This window comes from Gadus morhua, chromosome 23 (genome assembly GCF_902167405.1).
Source record: "Gadus morhua chromosome 23, gadMor3.0, whole genome shotgun sequence".
Lineage (NCBI taxonomy): Eukaryota > Metazoa > Chordata > Actinopteri > Gadiformes > Gadidae > Gadus > Gadus morhua.
In genome coordinates, this window is record NC_044070.1 from 1,163,373 (window position 1) to 1,178,096 (window position 14,724).

General features: G+C 41.8%; 1 protein-coding gene across 1 annotated transcript; it reads left to right on the forward strand.

Annotated features, from left to right (window-relative positions):
- The first annotated feature begins 1,591 nt into the window (after positions 1 to 1,591).
- LOC115537020 (zinc finger MYM-type protein 1-like) lies at positions 1,592 to 7,697 on the forward strand. Its single transcript, XM_030348611.1, has 2 exons — positions 1,592 to 5,714; positions 5,811 to 7,697. The coding sequence occupies exon 1, from the start codon at positions 3,826 to 3,828 to the stop codon at positions 5,704 to 5,706; it is 1,881 nt and encodes a 626-aa protein (XP_030204471.1). The 5' UTR covers positions 1,592 to 3,825; the 3' UTR covers positions 5,707 to 5,714; positions 5,811 to 7,697.
- Positions 7,698 to 14,724: the final 7,027 nt, after the last annotated feature.

A 14,724-nucleotide genomic window follows, 5' to 3' on the forward strand; every position in this document is an offset into this window, starting at 1 on the left:
GCTGGCGTCCGAGGATTCTGGAACACACCATTATGTATTTATGCCTATTTATCTGTAATATTACAATTATTTGATCGCCTTTTTGATCTCACCGGCGGGGGGTTACGTGTTTTATGTAAGCCTGTATAATTCCAGACACGCCCGCGCTGCCATGTTCTTCTATGGGACTAAAAGCAGCGATTGCAATATTGAATGGTAAATATAAATTAAAAAAACATCCCCCTAGTCAGGGACGGCTGGTATAAATGGGCTAACAGGGCTAAGCCCTCCCTACCTTTTACAGTAAAAATGAAAAAATATTATTAAAAACCTTAGAACATATTGTTTTAAATTTTGGTAGAACCTAAGCAGCAATAGCACCAAAAAGTGACAGAAAAACCCAGGATATATGATAGATCTTGTTTTTTTTTCCTGTGAATGGGCTAAATGTATTCAGTCCAAGCGGAGTAGTGTAAGCTGCCATTCAATTTTGATTGACAGATATCGTGACACGCCCCCTTCATATGCTTCCCATTTGGGCTAAAGTCATTCAGCCCAAGCACAGTAGCGTAAGCGGCCATTTCATTGTGATTGACAGGTGTCGTGACACGCCCCCATTTGGGCTAATTTCATTTAGCCCAAGCACAGTAGCCAGAGTGGTAGATATAAAAATTTCTCTACAACTTATTCTTGTTTAAAAATCATTCACATTATATGAAAGTTATGAACAGAGATATAAACGTGTCCTCATGGCGTCTGGATCCCTGTGAAGTATTGATGAATGTAATGCACCCAAATATAACCACCAGCCGTCACTGCCCCTAGTACTTTCTAACTGTTATTTGTAAATGTCAGTTTTTCATTTGCAGTTGGAGGGTGACAACAAAGTTATTTAGGCTACGTTTACATGATGATGGTCTGAAGTTGAACAGAAGACGCAAAAGTCGCTTCTTCCCTTTTTATTCCGCGTTTAGACAAGCGTTTTCGGGAGGAAATCTGCGCGAATACGGTGACGCAGAAGTGTGTGGAATTTGATTGGGTATGCATGTCAGGCGGCTAGGTGGTGTTGTGATACACCACACAACACCTCCATGTCTGAGCGCATGCGTAGAATCGTCCTTCTCTTATCTGCGCTGCGAAAACCAAAAACTAATTACAGATCCTTCTCTGTTTAGTAATACTATCTGTACATATCAAATCAAATGAAATCAAAGACGGTTCGAGATGTTCGTTTTTGCGCAACTTGACTTGGATTTCCTTGATTTTGTTTGTAATTCTGATTCACTTACCCGTGGTCAGATAGCGATTGAGAAAGCAGAGCAACAGTCTATTTCGTATTTAGTGTCCAGCCAACTTCTTCTGATGAGCCAGGAGCTGACCACACAACCTTGATACTTTTAAGACTAAGTCATACACATAGTATCATATATATTAAAGGTCCCATGGCATGCTACTTTATGGATGCTTTAAAGGTTGGGTATGGAATTCTCTTTTTTGGCAATTTTTTCAAAATTACTTGAAATCCTTATCATAACCCACTTACAGCCACTGAGTTAGAAGTACTGACATGAAAATTAAACAAGTCAATCATGTGTGGAACGGGCAGGGCTCGAAAAACTCCAGCCAATGATTTCCAGACCCACCGAGTGGCATTGGACAGTAAGTACGTCAATCAAACGGTCGTACTGCACTCCCCCTCCCCCCGCGCGTGACCCCTTTGTGCACGTACTCAAATCTCGAGACCCAGAGCAAGTTTCTGTTTGTTGTTATCCTGCGGCAGTGGCGCAAAAATTGGGTATGCACTATATGCGGCGCATAGGGGCGCCGCACCAGAGGGGGCGCCAAAGCGATGGAAGTAAAAAAAAATGAGTCGGCATTTTCTGTTTTTAACAGCGTTTGTGTAACAGAGGGACGTCACTGATAAGGCGCCCCCCGCTCCTTCGCCTCCCTCCCCCCTCCTCCCCACATGGCGCTCCAGTGGTCGCCCCCTCGAACACGCCCTGGAGCCGAGCGCCAGAGTGTCTTCATTTGAACCGCACTGTCATCTGATGACACGTAGCCTACCTCAATATGGAAAGGCAGGAGAAAGGAGAATTGGGAAGGAGAAAGGGTGTGCAGGGATGAAAGAAAGCTTTTCAAAGTGGTTGAAAGACAGTCGTTTTTATATCAGTGTATCAAGAGGAGGCTTGTAAATATTAGCTAAATCTACTACTAGTAAAACAACAGGTTACTGTTGTCTTGCAACTGTGTAGGCTACTGATCAGAATGGAGCCTACACTGAAAAAAATATGGAGCTGGGTTTACTTAAAAAAACTTTGTACACCCATTGCACACAGAAATACTAAGTAAATTTAACACAGCAAATCTTTAAGTAAAATTTACTTGCATCTCCTTATAGCTTTTATTAGCAATACCAAAGTAATGTTTACCTCTGAAGGCAAGTATTTTTTACTTAGTTATATTTTGATCTCCTTATAGCTTTTATTAGCAATACCAAAGTAATGTTTGCCTCTGAAGGCAAGTATTTTTTTACTTAGTTATATTTTGATCTCCTTATAGCTTTTATTAGCAATACCAAAGTAATGTTTACCTCTGAAGGCAAGTATTTTTAACTTAGTTATATTTTGATTAAGAATTACTGGTAAAAGTCTAGTACACGATTTCCACATAAAAACTCCAAGTAAATGTTAAAAATGGGCACACCTAAATCTCCCCCCCCCCCCCCAAAAAAAATGAAGACGCACAATATCCAGAATTTTGCTTTTTATTTTTCAAAACCACAAAACATACACAAACAAAATGGGCATTTTCTACATGAAAATATAAAATCATAAGATATAAAAAAAGCAGAAACAAAAATAATGAGCAGAATACAAGCGTTGGTGAGTGGAATTTAGTAAATGGACCTATAAGTACACAGCAATAAAATTCAAAGTCAAGAAAGAATGCAAATCTTTAAAAAAAAAAAAAAGCCACCAACCTGTACAGGTCCATTTTTACATACTGTAATTCAAGTCATGAAACAAACCTACACTAAAGAACAAGGTGCATAACTAAAAGCCTTTCATGAACATCAGAACATCAGTGGCGGCGCCAGGGGGGGGCTAGGGGGTGCTAGAGCACCCCCTAGATTGGCCATAGCACCCCCATAGCACCCCCAAGAAAATAATGGTTTATTTATTATTGTTATTTAATTTCATTCTTAATAAAATGTATTGTGTGATTATAATATTTTAATCACGAAAGAAAATAACAGATTGAAATAAACAGATTGTTCACGTAGCACGACACAGACACGTGGCGTGCGTGAACGTGATTGTTCAATGAGTAGTAGGCTAACGGCTAAGTAACAGTAATCCTGGCGATCGGTCAATTAATTTTAAGTCAAGTGGTCACAAAATCACGAAAATGGATCGGTATTTGATCCGAAAAATTCCTCGAGTTGAAGAAGACGTTATGCAAGAGGTAGTGGATGATTCTGATGTAGAAGAAGAGGAAAGTCCTGGTCCAAGTCAACCCTTCACCTCTACTGAGGGCGCTGCTAGCCATGATGCTAGCACCCTGGGTGACTTAAGCATGAACGCCCAGGATGGTCCGAAAAGACCAATATTACAAAAATATCCAACTCGGATGTTTGGAGTCCAGCAAAGAAGTTTCTGTAAGGGCTGGATGGAACCATATCCGTGGTTGGAATACAGTGTATCTCAGGATGCCGTCTTTTGCTTTGCCTGCAGGCATTTTCTCGGTGGAGGAGGGCACGGGTTTCATCGGTAGCCAACGTATACAACCAGTGGCTTTCATAACTGGCGGAAAGCAACAGCATCTTTTAAGGGCCATCACGAAAGTATGGGACACAAATTTGCCATGGAGGCATGGACTGAGTTTAAGCTAAAAGCAAAAAGCGGTTCAAAAATAACAAATATGCTGGATAAAGGACATTCGGTATTGATCCAGGAGAACAGAAGGTACATGATGGGCGTTGTGGAAAGCTTGCGCTATACTGCCTGTCAGGGGATCGCACAGCGAGGCCACATTGAAGATGAGGATTCAGCAAACAGGGGTAATTTCCACGAGTTGCTGTCTGTAATTGGAAAATTTGACAAAACCGTTCAGAAAAAGTTAGATAACAACCCGTCAAATGCAAAGTATGTGCACCATGACGTGCAGAATGAGATCATCAATGTAATGGCAGAAATGATTAGGAAACAATTAAGGGATGAGGTTAAGGACGCTGAACATTTTGTCATTTTGGTGGATGAAAGCAAAGACATCAGCAAAAAAGAGCAAATTTCAGTGATCGTGCGTTATTTGAACACGGAATCAGAGAGAGTGGTGGAGGAATTCTTGCATTTCACCCCAGCAGATGGACTAGACGCAAACTCGCTCTTTGCAAGCATCAAGCAGACGCTCAGTCGGTGCGGTATTGACCTGAATTGTTGTGTTGGCCAGTGCTATGATGGTGCCTCAGTCATGTCTGGATGTAACAACGGAGTCCAAGAACTTTTCAGAAGAGAGGTGCCGCAAGCAGTTTATATACACTGCCATGCTCATAGGCTTAACCTGGTGTTGGTGGACTGTGTGCATAATGTAGATGCTGCCGCTGAGTTTTTTGAGACGTTGCAAACACTGTACAAGTTTTTTTCGGGGTCAGTGGTGCACGATCTCTTTCTGAAGAAACAAAGGGAACTTTCAACGGCACAGCGCATAGGGCTGAAGAGACTGAGTGACACTCGCTGGGCATGCCAGTATGATGCTATCTGTGCAGTCAAGAGAACTCTCCCGGCTATCATCGCTACCCTGCGTGACACTGTTCGCGACAAGAATGCGAAACGGAGGACAGAGGCTAAATCTGTCAGTTCCCTTATGGATGAGCAGTTTGTTCTGCATTTAATTCTTTTTGAGGATGTTTTTAGAACTACCAAATTCATGTCCGATGCGCTACAGTCTCCCAATTTCGATCTCTTGACAGCGGATGACCTGGCCCAATCTGTGATCACTGCCATATCGGAGAAACGTACAGATGACAACTGGGCAGCAATCCGTAAGCAGGCAGGAGACATGTGCGTTAATACCGGGATAGCTACTTTACATCGTGAGAAAAGGCAGACCCAAACAACTAAACATCTGGAGGGCTTTATTGTGGAGGCCCCGATAGAAAGACTAGGCATGGGCAGCATGGATGAACTGAAAACTCAGTCATTCTATCCTGTCTTAGACAGGTTGTTAATGGAACTCCGGCAACGCTTTTCCATCAAAGCAAATGGTGTACTGGCAGGCTTGCCAGCCCTAAGCCCTAATCACCCATCATTCCTTGACAAGCAAGTTATTCTGCCCATGGCTCGCCATTATGGGGTCAGCGAGGAGAATTTGTGTGCAGAACTCCATCAAGTTCGCCGGCTCCTGAAAAGGAAGGAAGAGCAAGGATGCACCATTAACAGCAACCAGGAGTTCCTATCCCTTATGCGGCCTTACAAAGACGCCTTCGTGGACCTCTACAAATTGATCTCCATATCTCTGACCCTGCCTGTAACATCTGCGAGCTGCGAGCGCAGTTTTTCTTGTCTGCGTCGCTTGAAGAGCTACCTGAGGAATAGCAGTGGGGATGGCCGAACCAGTGACCTTGCATTTCTGGCGATTAACCCTCTGCGAGCACGGGCTTTGGACATCGACAGGATCATAGATGCCTTCGCTCTCAACCACAACAACAGGCGCATTGTCCTGTTATGAAGACGTAGGTAAGTGAACGATTTTTCCGTGTTGTCTGTTGCATTCTGCTGGGTTTTTGCAATTGGGTTTACAATGTGTTTTTCTGTCACATTGTTCTTGTTTAGGTGGAAACTGACACCTGATCTGCTGGCTTGCCTGGATTTTGGTTTTTCTTAAGGATTTTAAGCATAGTTTTGTGTGCACTTTTTGATACACTTTTTGATATCTTATTATTGTGGTTTTGAGTGCCTACTGTTTGGTTTCATTCATGTTTTGATTGTGACCTAAAATAATATACTCTTTTTGAAAGCATTTCTGACTCTTTGCCTGTTTAAATTAATTATATCTGACATTCTAATCTGCCGTCTTTAGTTAGAAGTGTATTGAACTTGGTATGTTTAGTTTAATTTGTCGCTCATGGTAGTGGTGACCTGGTAGTCATCTGGCGCAAACTTTAATCCACACACTGAAGTAAGTGAAGTATTTGGGATTACGTTAAGTATAACATGCTGCATCCATTTTGACCGTCGGATATGAACGCGGCTTTGTGCGCGTCCGTCAGAAGTAGCCTACTGACAATAATAATACGATCGATTTGAATGGCGCTTTTTATGTACCCCAAAGACCCGTTAGAGAGCAAACGTGTAAACATATGTGACGATATGGTGGGGAGGTGTTGTAGTAGAGAAAAATGAGACTCATATGATATCACCCTAATTTCATAGCACCCTCAGTAAAACGCCGAGCACCCCCATAGCACCACCAGAAAAAAATCTCTGGCGCCGCCACTGTGAACAGTTATGAACAACTTCGCAATTAAGTCAATTGCATCTGCTGCATGAGCTGTAGTCACATTTCCCTTTCACTGTAACAGTATCCTTCTCAGAGAATCCACTTTGGGGGAGAACTTTAAATCATCCAACTCCAAAAGCAACTTTTGAAACACTTCAAATGTATATTTCAATTTTGGAGGATAACTGAGATTCAGTGAGTACACAAAGCCCATGAGCAGAATGCAAGCATTGGTGTGTGTTTTACAACCACCCAATACCTCTGTACCATCAACCACAATGATGACATCAGTTGGGGGGGCACCCTCTGCAGCACTGCCCAGCACAAGGATCTTGATCACACCGTCTTTGATGTCTTTTTCGATGACATCCTTAGAAACATCCTGCTAAACACAACACAAAGAAGTGCCATAGTGGTCAAAAACTGCACAACCCACACATCCCAATACTTCAACTGCTGCCATTTTAAAAGGGGTAGGATACACACACACCTGGTAGTCCTTAATGAGCTCCTCTGTCGATTCTCCCAGGAAATGGATCAGACAACGGATGATCGCATCATGGCTATCGATCTGTTGCTGTATAAAAACAAGATAATAAGACATAAATAAATTCAATGCTCAAAAAATTAAGGGAACACCAACACAACGAAACACTGTTACGAGTCAATTATACTTCTGTGAAATCAGCCTGTCCACTTGGGAAGTTAGCCATGTCTCAAGGGGTGGAATGATGGACTTAAGTAAAAGAAAGCAAAATGCTAACAGCACATCTGACTGACTGGGAGGACGCACAAAGCTCAGAGAGATATGGCTCAGCTCGTCTCAATTCAGAGAACACCACCTTTCATGAAGGAAGTACAATGGACTGTTCCTACCTGATTGAGTGACTCCAACACACTTTTTATTTTTGTGCCTGAAGTCCCACCCTTTGTCTTGAAAACAGTATAGAAGATTAATCGAGATTTGAAACACTTAGACTAATTTAAGAGAGAGAGAGAGAGTAAAAGAAATCGAGGGGTCCGGAACAAGAATTGAAAAAGACTTTATCGTGAAGAAAAACAACAACGACAACAGCCTGAGTGGGTTTGCAGAGTCACTGTGGTTCACAAACTGCGGCGTCTTTTTATACACACAAACTGAGAGGCTTCTCCTTGAGGTGTCTGCCTCCGTTCAGTCATAAATTCATCTTAACCTGAACAGTCAGCAATTGGTCAGCAAATGGTCAACAAAGATAGCCCAAAACACTAGGCTAAGGTCAGCATGCCTTATCCCCGTAGCGTCCTGTTCCTTTTAGGGGCCCCACCATCTGTTCTGAGCTCAGACACCCAGGCCCCGTGTGTTTCTCCACTATTAGACACACAGACCTCATCACAATCATGGTTTACCATAGAATATAATCAGTAATTTCTACCACAACAGTCAGGAGTTTTGGAGTGTAGAAATCCATCTTAGTCAAAAAGGTTTGGTCCAGGTTGATAGTTGTGATCCTCTTGAACTCCTCCTTCACCTAAAAAACAAACAAACAAAGACACAAAGCACACAACACAAAGGCACACACATTGAAATGAAAAAGCTTTAAAATGGCACATATTATGTGAATGTTTTTTCAAACTCATATTTTAACTTCTACTTATTATTGTATTTATGTACCAGTTGATTTCATATAATTGTGTGTGTATATACATTTAAAAGCTACATCAATGGATTTAAGACCCTCCAAATGATTTTACTTCAAAATATCTAATGACCTACTAACTGCCATGAAAGTTTGGCACAAGCGTTCACGTTTACCTGAGATTCGTAGAAAAGGGCAGGCCATCTCTCTATGACATCTGGGACAGCAGGCATCTGGTTGACAACCTCCAACCGCCGATATGGAAAGGTCTTCTCCATTTTCTCACTGATAATCTTGTTGTTGTTGGTCTTTTTCACTTCTGTGAGTAGAACCACCCTCTCTTCTTCCATTGTTTCTTTTGTTTCTCCATGTGGCAATGGCGGCAAATAATTTACTTCAGCCTTTTTGGGTCTTTTGAGGCCTTTGGGACGGGAAGTCATCTTTCTTGAAGAGTTCACCTCTAGCTCTGGACAGGCAATTTGGAGCCCTCTTACTTTTGCCCGATAATTGGCCATTTTATACTTGATTCTTTGTTGCCATCCATACATGCCATTGAATGAGCCTGGCTCTTTGAGGCATGGATACTTCTCAGCCAAGGCCTCAACTACGTGCATCACTTGGATTCCTGTTGGGTAAGCTGTGTATTGAAACATTATCTCAGCTAATTTCTCGAGAACGCTTCTTGTCACTTTTGGGTTGTTTAAGAGAGTTCCATTGGCGTTGTAAGCTCGGTTTCCTGCCTCCAGCAAGAGCTGAATTTCAAAGGAAAATGGTGGAATATCGAACTGTCTTGGCCATGGTCGGGAACGGTATGATGCAGGACTTTCATCAGATGATGAAGAAAGCAAAACGGTGGCCTGGGATGCTAAAGATGTGGATGACATGACGTCTGATTCTGGTAAGTTGTCATCTTCTTCCACAGCGCTGAGATTTAAAATGACTGCTTCAACTTGGACAACTTTCAGGGTACCCATGTCTTGCACATCTTCTATAGACGTCAATGTGAAGAACTGACCCCCAAACTCCACATCTTGATACATCAGAGTAAAGCCATCTGGAGTGCTGAATGTGCTCTGGATGACAAGCTTGAGATCCTGTAGAGTACTGGGGATACCTGATGGCAGAAGCAATTTGTGCACTGTATGATCATCAAAAATGATCCGTAGCTTTGCTGGGGTGGACATCTGAGCAGGCAGGAAGACACTGGAAAAAAAGAAAATCCTTAAAAAAAAATAAAAAAAATCCATTGCATATTTAAAAGGGGGTGTTGATATGGTGTTTTAAGGTAACAACTCGTCGTCCTGCAATAGTGTACATAGCCAGGGGATAGAAATCAAGTAGTTCTTTCGGCTCAATTATTTGGAAGTTGCCTGTGTACTCTAGCTCATAGCTCCTGAGGTGCTCATTGTACCATCCATTTAGTAGTTTGACAACAAAGACTATCCTATCCAAAACCAAGATGATCTGAGAAACTTCAGCAAAGTCAGGCAAACCTCCAGTTGAACCATAACACAGCAACATTCCTGGCGCATAGCTTGTACCTGAGATGGCCACCTTGTTTGAGACATGGACCATTGTGATGTTTGGATACTTGCGCAGCACCAAGTCTTTAATGGCCGCATTTAGTACATCTAATGACACTTGTTTTGGTAACAGACACAGATTGTTTGAATGCACTGTTCTCATGGAGACACAGTGCAACCATGAATTGGTGTTTTTTGGCGAGGGACAACAGTATGTTCCTAAAACAGCCAGTCTGTCTGACAATTTTTTTGAAAAAGCTGTGCTTCACTTCGAAGCGCATTGTCCACAAGGCAGACAATGGTCCAAATTCCCTTATGAGCTCAGGATAATGCTCAATGAAGTGGTGTTTGGGAATTAGTTTGTTTTGGGGGAATACATCCAGAAATCTTTGCCGGTGTTCGGCGATCTTGGTGTCCAAGTAACAGATACTTTCCTCTGTGTGAGCTGGAGACATGACTAGCTCCACTATGTCCTTCAGAACCATTAGCACCTGCCATACTGGATCACTCTCAGGTACTCTCAACCCAATCAAAAAAGGCAAAAGACGCAGCAGGCACCAATTTTCATGGGCATTCCCTCCTACTGATCTTTTTGCAGCGAAAGTAGCAGTGACCAAATGTGGGCGATTTGTTCGGTCAGTCCACTTGTAAGGGAACTGAGCAATTAAGTCATTGAATTCCACCAAGGAAAAATACTTGTTCTTGATGAACGCATTCAGTGACAATGCCAGCTCTAGGGGAACAACACCCTCAAGAAGGTCGTGTAGCACATCAGGAGGGAAACCAGACGTCACATCAAAATAACACAGCTTTTCAGATAGTGTCAGACCGTTTTTTCACCCCATAGCACGGACTAAGAGAAGGACTCGATAAAGCTGTTTGAACATGTAAGGTGTGCTGCTCTTCCCTTCTTCGCTGAAAAACTCCTGATCTTACCTCTGTTACCTCTGAACTTTCAACAAGTCCTGCCACAGCATGAGCACCCAAATTGTCAGCCACTACGCTCACCACAGTGCCTTTGATCACTTTCCCAAAACTTGGAATGAAAAGACCATCTTTCTCTAAGCTTTGAAGATCCCGCAATAGTGGCTCTAGCACTGTCTGAAATCCAAACTGTTTGGTGTCACTGGCCTTACAGAGAATGGCTAAGTATATACTCGTCAATGCCGATCTTGCATGTGCTGGGATGTTGCCTAAGACCCAATACACAGCAGTAACTTTGTGTATCTTCCGGGATGTTCCAAGGGGGTTGCAGACTTCAAAGTCGTCAATGTACAGGATAAGACTTAATCTATCCTCATCTGAAGAGAAAAAAATATTTTTCTGAAAATGAGACCCATCTTGAAATGACTGATATTTCGATGCCCTGTCCGAGTTCCTTGTAGTAACTAGTTGCTTCTCTGGAGAATTCTTAAGTACCTGTGACAAAGACTGCAGTATAGGAATATATTGGAATGTTTTATTCTCCCTCTTCTTCAGAATGTACTCTTTTGGTTCCACAACTGAACAATGTGACTTGATATATTGCCTCCTCCTATATGATGTAGTAAAAGGACCATCTTTCCCTACAGCTGAACTAATAGGATGTGACTCACATAAGTTGCTCACCAAATCGCTTAAAAGAGCTGAATCAAAGTCATAGTTGTGTTTCTTGAAGGTGGACTCAACAACATGTCTCAAAACTGGTCCAGATGAGGAGCAGGATAAGAACTGTAACTCATCTACAATTTCATCAATGCACTTGTTCGGCACATTGTAACAACTCTCCAACTTTAGAAACAGCAGTCCAAGTCTATCCTTTATAACCTCAGACAAATCCTCACATGGTTCAACAAAAACCTCTGGATCCTGTTCAGAAAACACTGGATCATGCTGGAAGACAGGAGTATCTGAAAGCGTTTTCAAAACCTCAGGTTTAAAGTCTTCATGTGAGTGCTGACCATGTTTTCTGTGCTTATGAGAACAAAAGGTTGAATAGATGGAGGACAGCTCTTCCTATGAAATAATTAAAACAATGTACCATGAATTAATAATTTGCACAATAACCACCCAGAGTTCAATCAATGCATTGTGTTTGTTCAATTAAATATTAAGATATTTTATGAATACTTGTGGTATTTCTTTATTCTTTAAGCTTAATATTGCATGCTGTATGTTTTTAATTCAGTAAACATGTACAGCACACAAAATGTCAAACTCGGCATGGACTTAGCCTACTAAAATCACAATATCGATGTTTGTGAAGACACATAGCCACGAGGCCAGCGCCATCTTGCTATGATCACAACGGTTAAAAAAATATATAAAATCGGTTTCTAAAGCAGCGTATTCATGGCTCAGATAATTCTACTTCTTCAACCCTAACTCCATATCAATTTAACGACTAACACCTGCTATTTATACAAACCCAAGTTGTTTAATATATCCTCAATCAGAGCCGTGCTCTGCTCACTGTTCACTTCAGACGGCTCCACTTCAGACACTTTGCCCAATGTTAAAGGCACCCAGTGCAACTTTATGTAAACATTCAATGAAAAATAAACATTCAATTTCTAGTCTTTTTTACACGTAGTAAGTTTCAATAACTCCATACCATTACATATCGACATTCAAGGAGCAAAGATGAGACGTCGTTGTGTGGTGAGAACTGATAGAAAATCGTAAACAACAACAATCGCCGGTGGGGAGAAGCCATTTTTCCATTGACTGGAAGCCTGCTTTATTTATTGTAGGTTACAAAAAATAAAGAAAATGGCGGCATTGTTGTTGTTATCGATTTTGTATCAGTTCTCACCACACAACCGACGTCTCATCTTTGCTGCTTAAATGTCGGTATGTAATGGTATGGAGTTATTGAAACTTACTACGTGTAAAAAAGACTAGAAATTGAATGTTTATTTTTAAGCCTCGAAAGTTGCACTGGGTGCCTTTAAAACAAAGTCTAGGCATAGTCTTTCCCGTAAACCCCGAGCTTAAATAGGTGAACGGTAAATGTTTACTTTGAACTGACTTGAAATTGATAATAACTCTGACCACCAGATATTAGCTAGCCTTGCGATATGGTTGCCATTTCATAAACGGCTACGGCTCTATGTAATTAACTGATAGCACACACTTGGCTTGCTAGCAAATCCACCAGCTAACTAACCACCCGCAAAACAGCTCACCTGATTCCGTTATTGTTAAAATAATAATGATTCCACCCAAAATCACGTCGTAGTTAGTATCACTGTCCTACTTTTAATGCAACAGTGATGACAAATCGCCGCATCAATACCACGAAAACCCAGATACCATCCTATTATCCATGTAGCCATGTAGCCTAGCCTAGCCTAGCCTTTTCTAGATGCTGCAATATTTCATTAGTCCAAAACGCGTTCAAATGAAGTTGCGAAGCCCGAAAATTTAATTGATTTGTGCTTGCTTACCTTAACCGTGGTGAATGTCCACACTTTCAAAAGCCTGAGAAAGGGAAGCTCAGACGACCAACAGCAACAGAATTGAATGCACCTGGAGTTTAATCCGCGACCACAATGACAAAATCTCACATCGCATCAAAGTCATCACTTTAGAAAGTCAACCGTTGGGGCATGTCTAGAATGTGATGTCACGCCATCGTTCTGTTGGCAAATTTTAATTGAATTTCTGTAGTTAATGTCATGATCACAAAATTGCAGTAATTTTCACAACAGTTATTACGGTTAAATTTACTGAATTTATTTAACAGAATGTGAGGACACTCAAATACACAGAAACTCCAAGCATTACACTGAATTTCGCATGACATGTTTGAGTAATTCTCAGAATTGATACATTCATGTAAAAATTACTTGAATTGTCCTCATTGTATTTACAAAGGCAAAAAATCATTTTTTACAGTGTACAATATAACGGATCATAACAAGAAAAATAAAGGAACTTGTTTGTGGTTGTTTTGTTTTACTTCAATCTCTATGCAGGTCTTTGTTTTATGTCAATATAACCAGTAAAAACGGAGTTATAAAGTTGATACTTTATAACTGGTTCTATAACTTGAGACTGAATCGTTCTACACAGTATTGCGAAGAATCGATTATTTTTCCCACCCCTATTGGTTACTGTACTCCAACAGTTCTAACAGATTCTATTGTTTTGCATGTAAGCTTTTTGGTGAAGCTAGAGTTGCTGACACGCGCCTTGTGGTGGGGTATAATAACTGGCACTGTCTTTCAAAGATACTGAAGCACCATGAAAGAAGTGGTTACCACATAAATGCTTATCTGATGTGGAAAGAATTGGCATCCCGCTTATGCCTAGCTAAAACTATTGATAGCGAAATGCAGAGAGCCTGTTGACTCGAGTGATCGACTGCATATTCTTCCTTGCAGAAAGAAACCTGCCACTGAGGGGGACAAAATGCACAGTTAGGAAATCCTAGAAATGGAAATTTTCTGGGTATCCTTGATGTCATAGCACGGTATGATGTTACACTGACAGAGCATCTTAGAAAGGCTGCCACTAAAGAAAACACCGATATCTGTCCTGGTGCACTCAAAATGATTTTTTTGATTCAATATCAGAGTGTGTTTTAGGTCAAATTTGTGCCCAGATCAAAGAGGGGGGGGGGGGGGGGGGCGCCTGCTATGTGTCTGCATACCCCCCAGAAAGTAGGCAGTTGCGCCCCTGTCCTGCGGTAGCTAGCTACTGGAGCTAGCTAACTAGCTAATGTTCGCTCGTGCATGATTGCGCGTCCATGTACTTGGAATGGGTGGAGTCAGAGTCATTCAGAGTCACCATTTGAGTTGTGTGTTTTCAATATCTGCTGGCATTAGTGGGCCCCTAACACAGTATTTGAAGACATTCCCGAAATTCAGCCGTGGTGCAGAATTACAGCCACTACAAGCTAGTCGCACATTGAGCTTTCCCCAAACGCGTCCCTCTGTAGCTTTAATGCAAATGAGGAGGAGAAAGGCGGGTCAAGGAGGAGGGTGGGGGTGGGGCCCTGAGACAGTGGATGCATCGCAATGGCGAGGCGCACACAGCCTTTGTCCGTGTTCTGTAAATATTCTAGAACACTCCAGGTGCTCCAGCGGGAGTTCTGGAGCTCTATATCTAAATAATATCATATT

Coding starts and splice junctions, on each gene's coding strand:
- LOC115537020 (XM_030348611.1), top strand. CDS start 3,826: ATGGGACACAAATTTGCCATGGAGGCATGGACTGAGTTTAAGCTAAAA.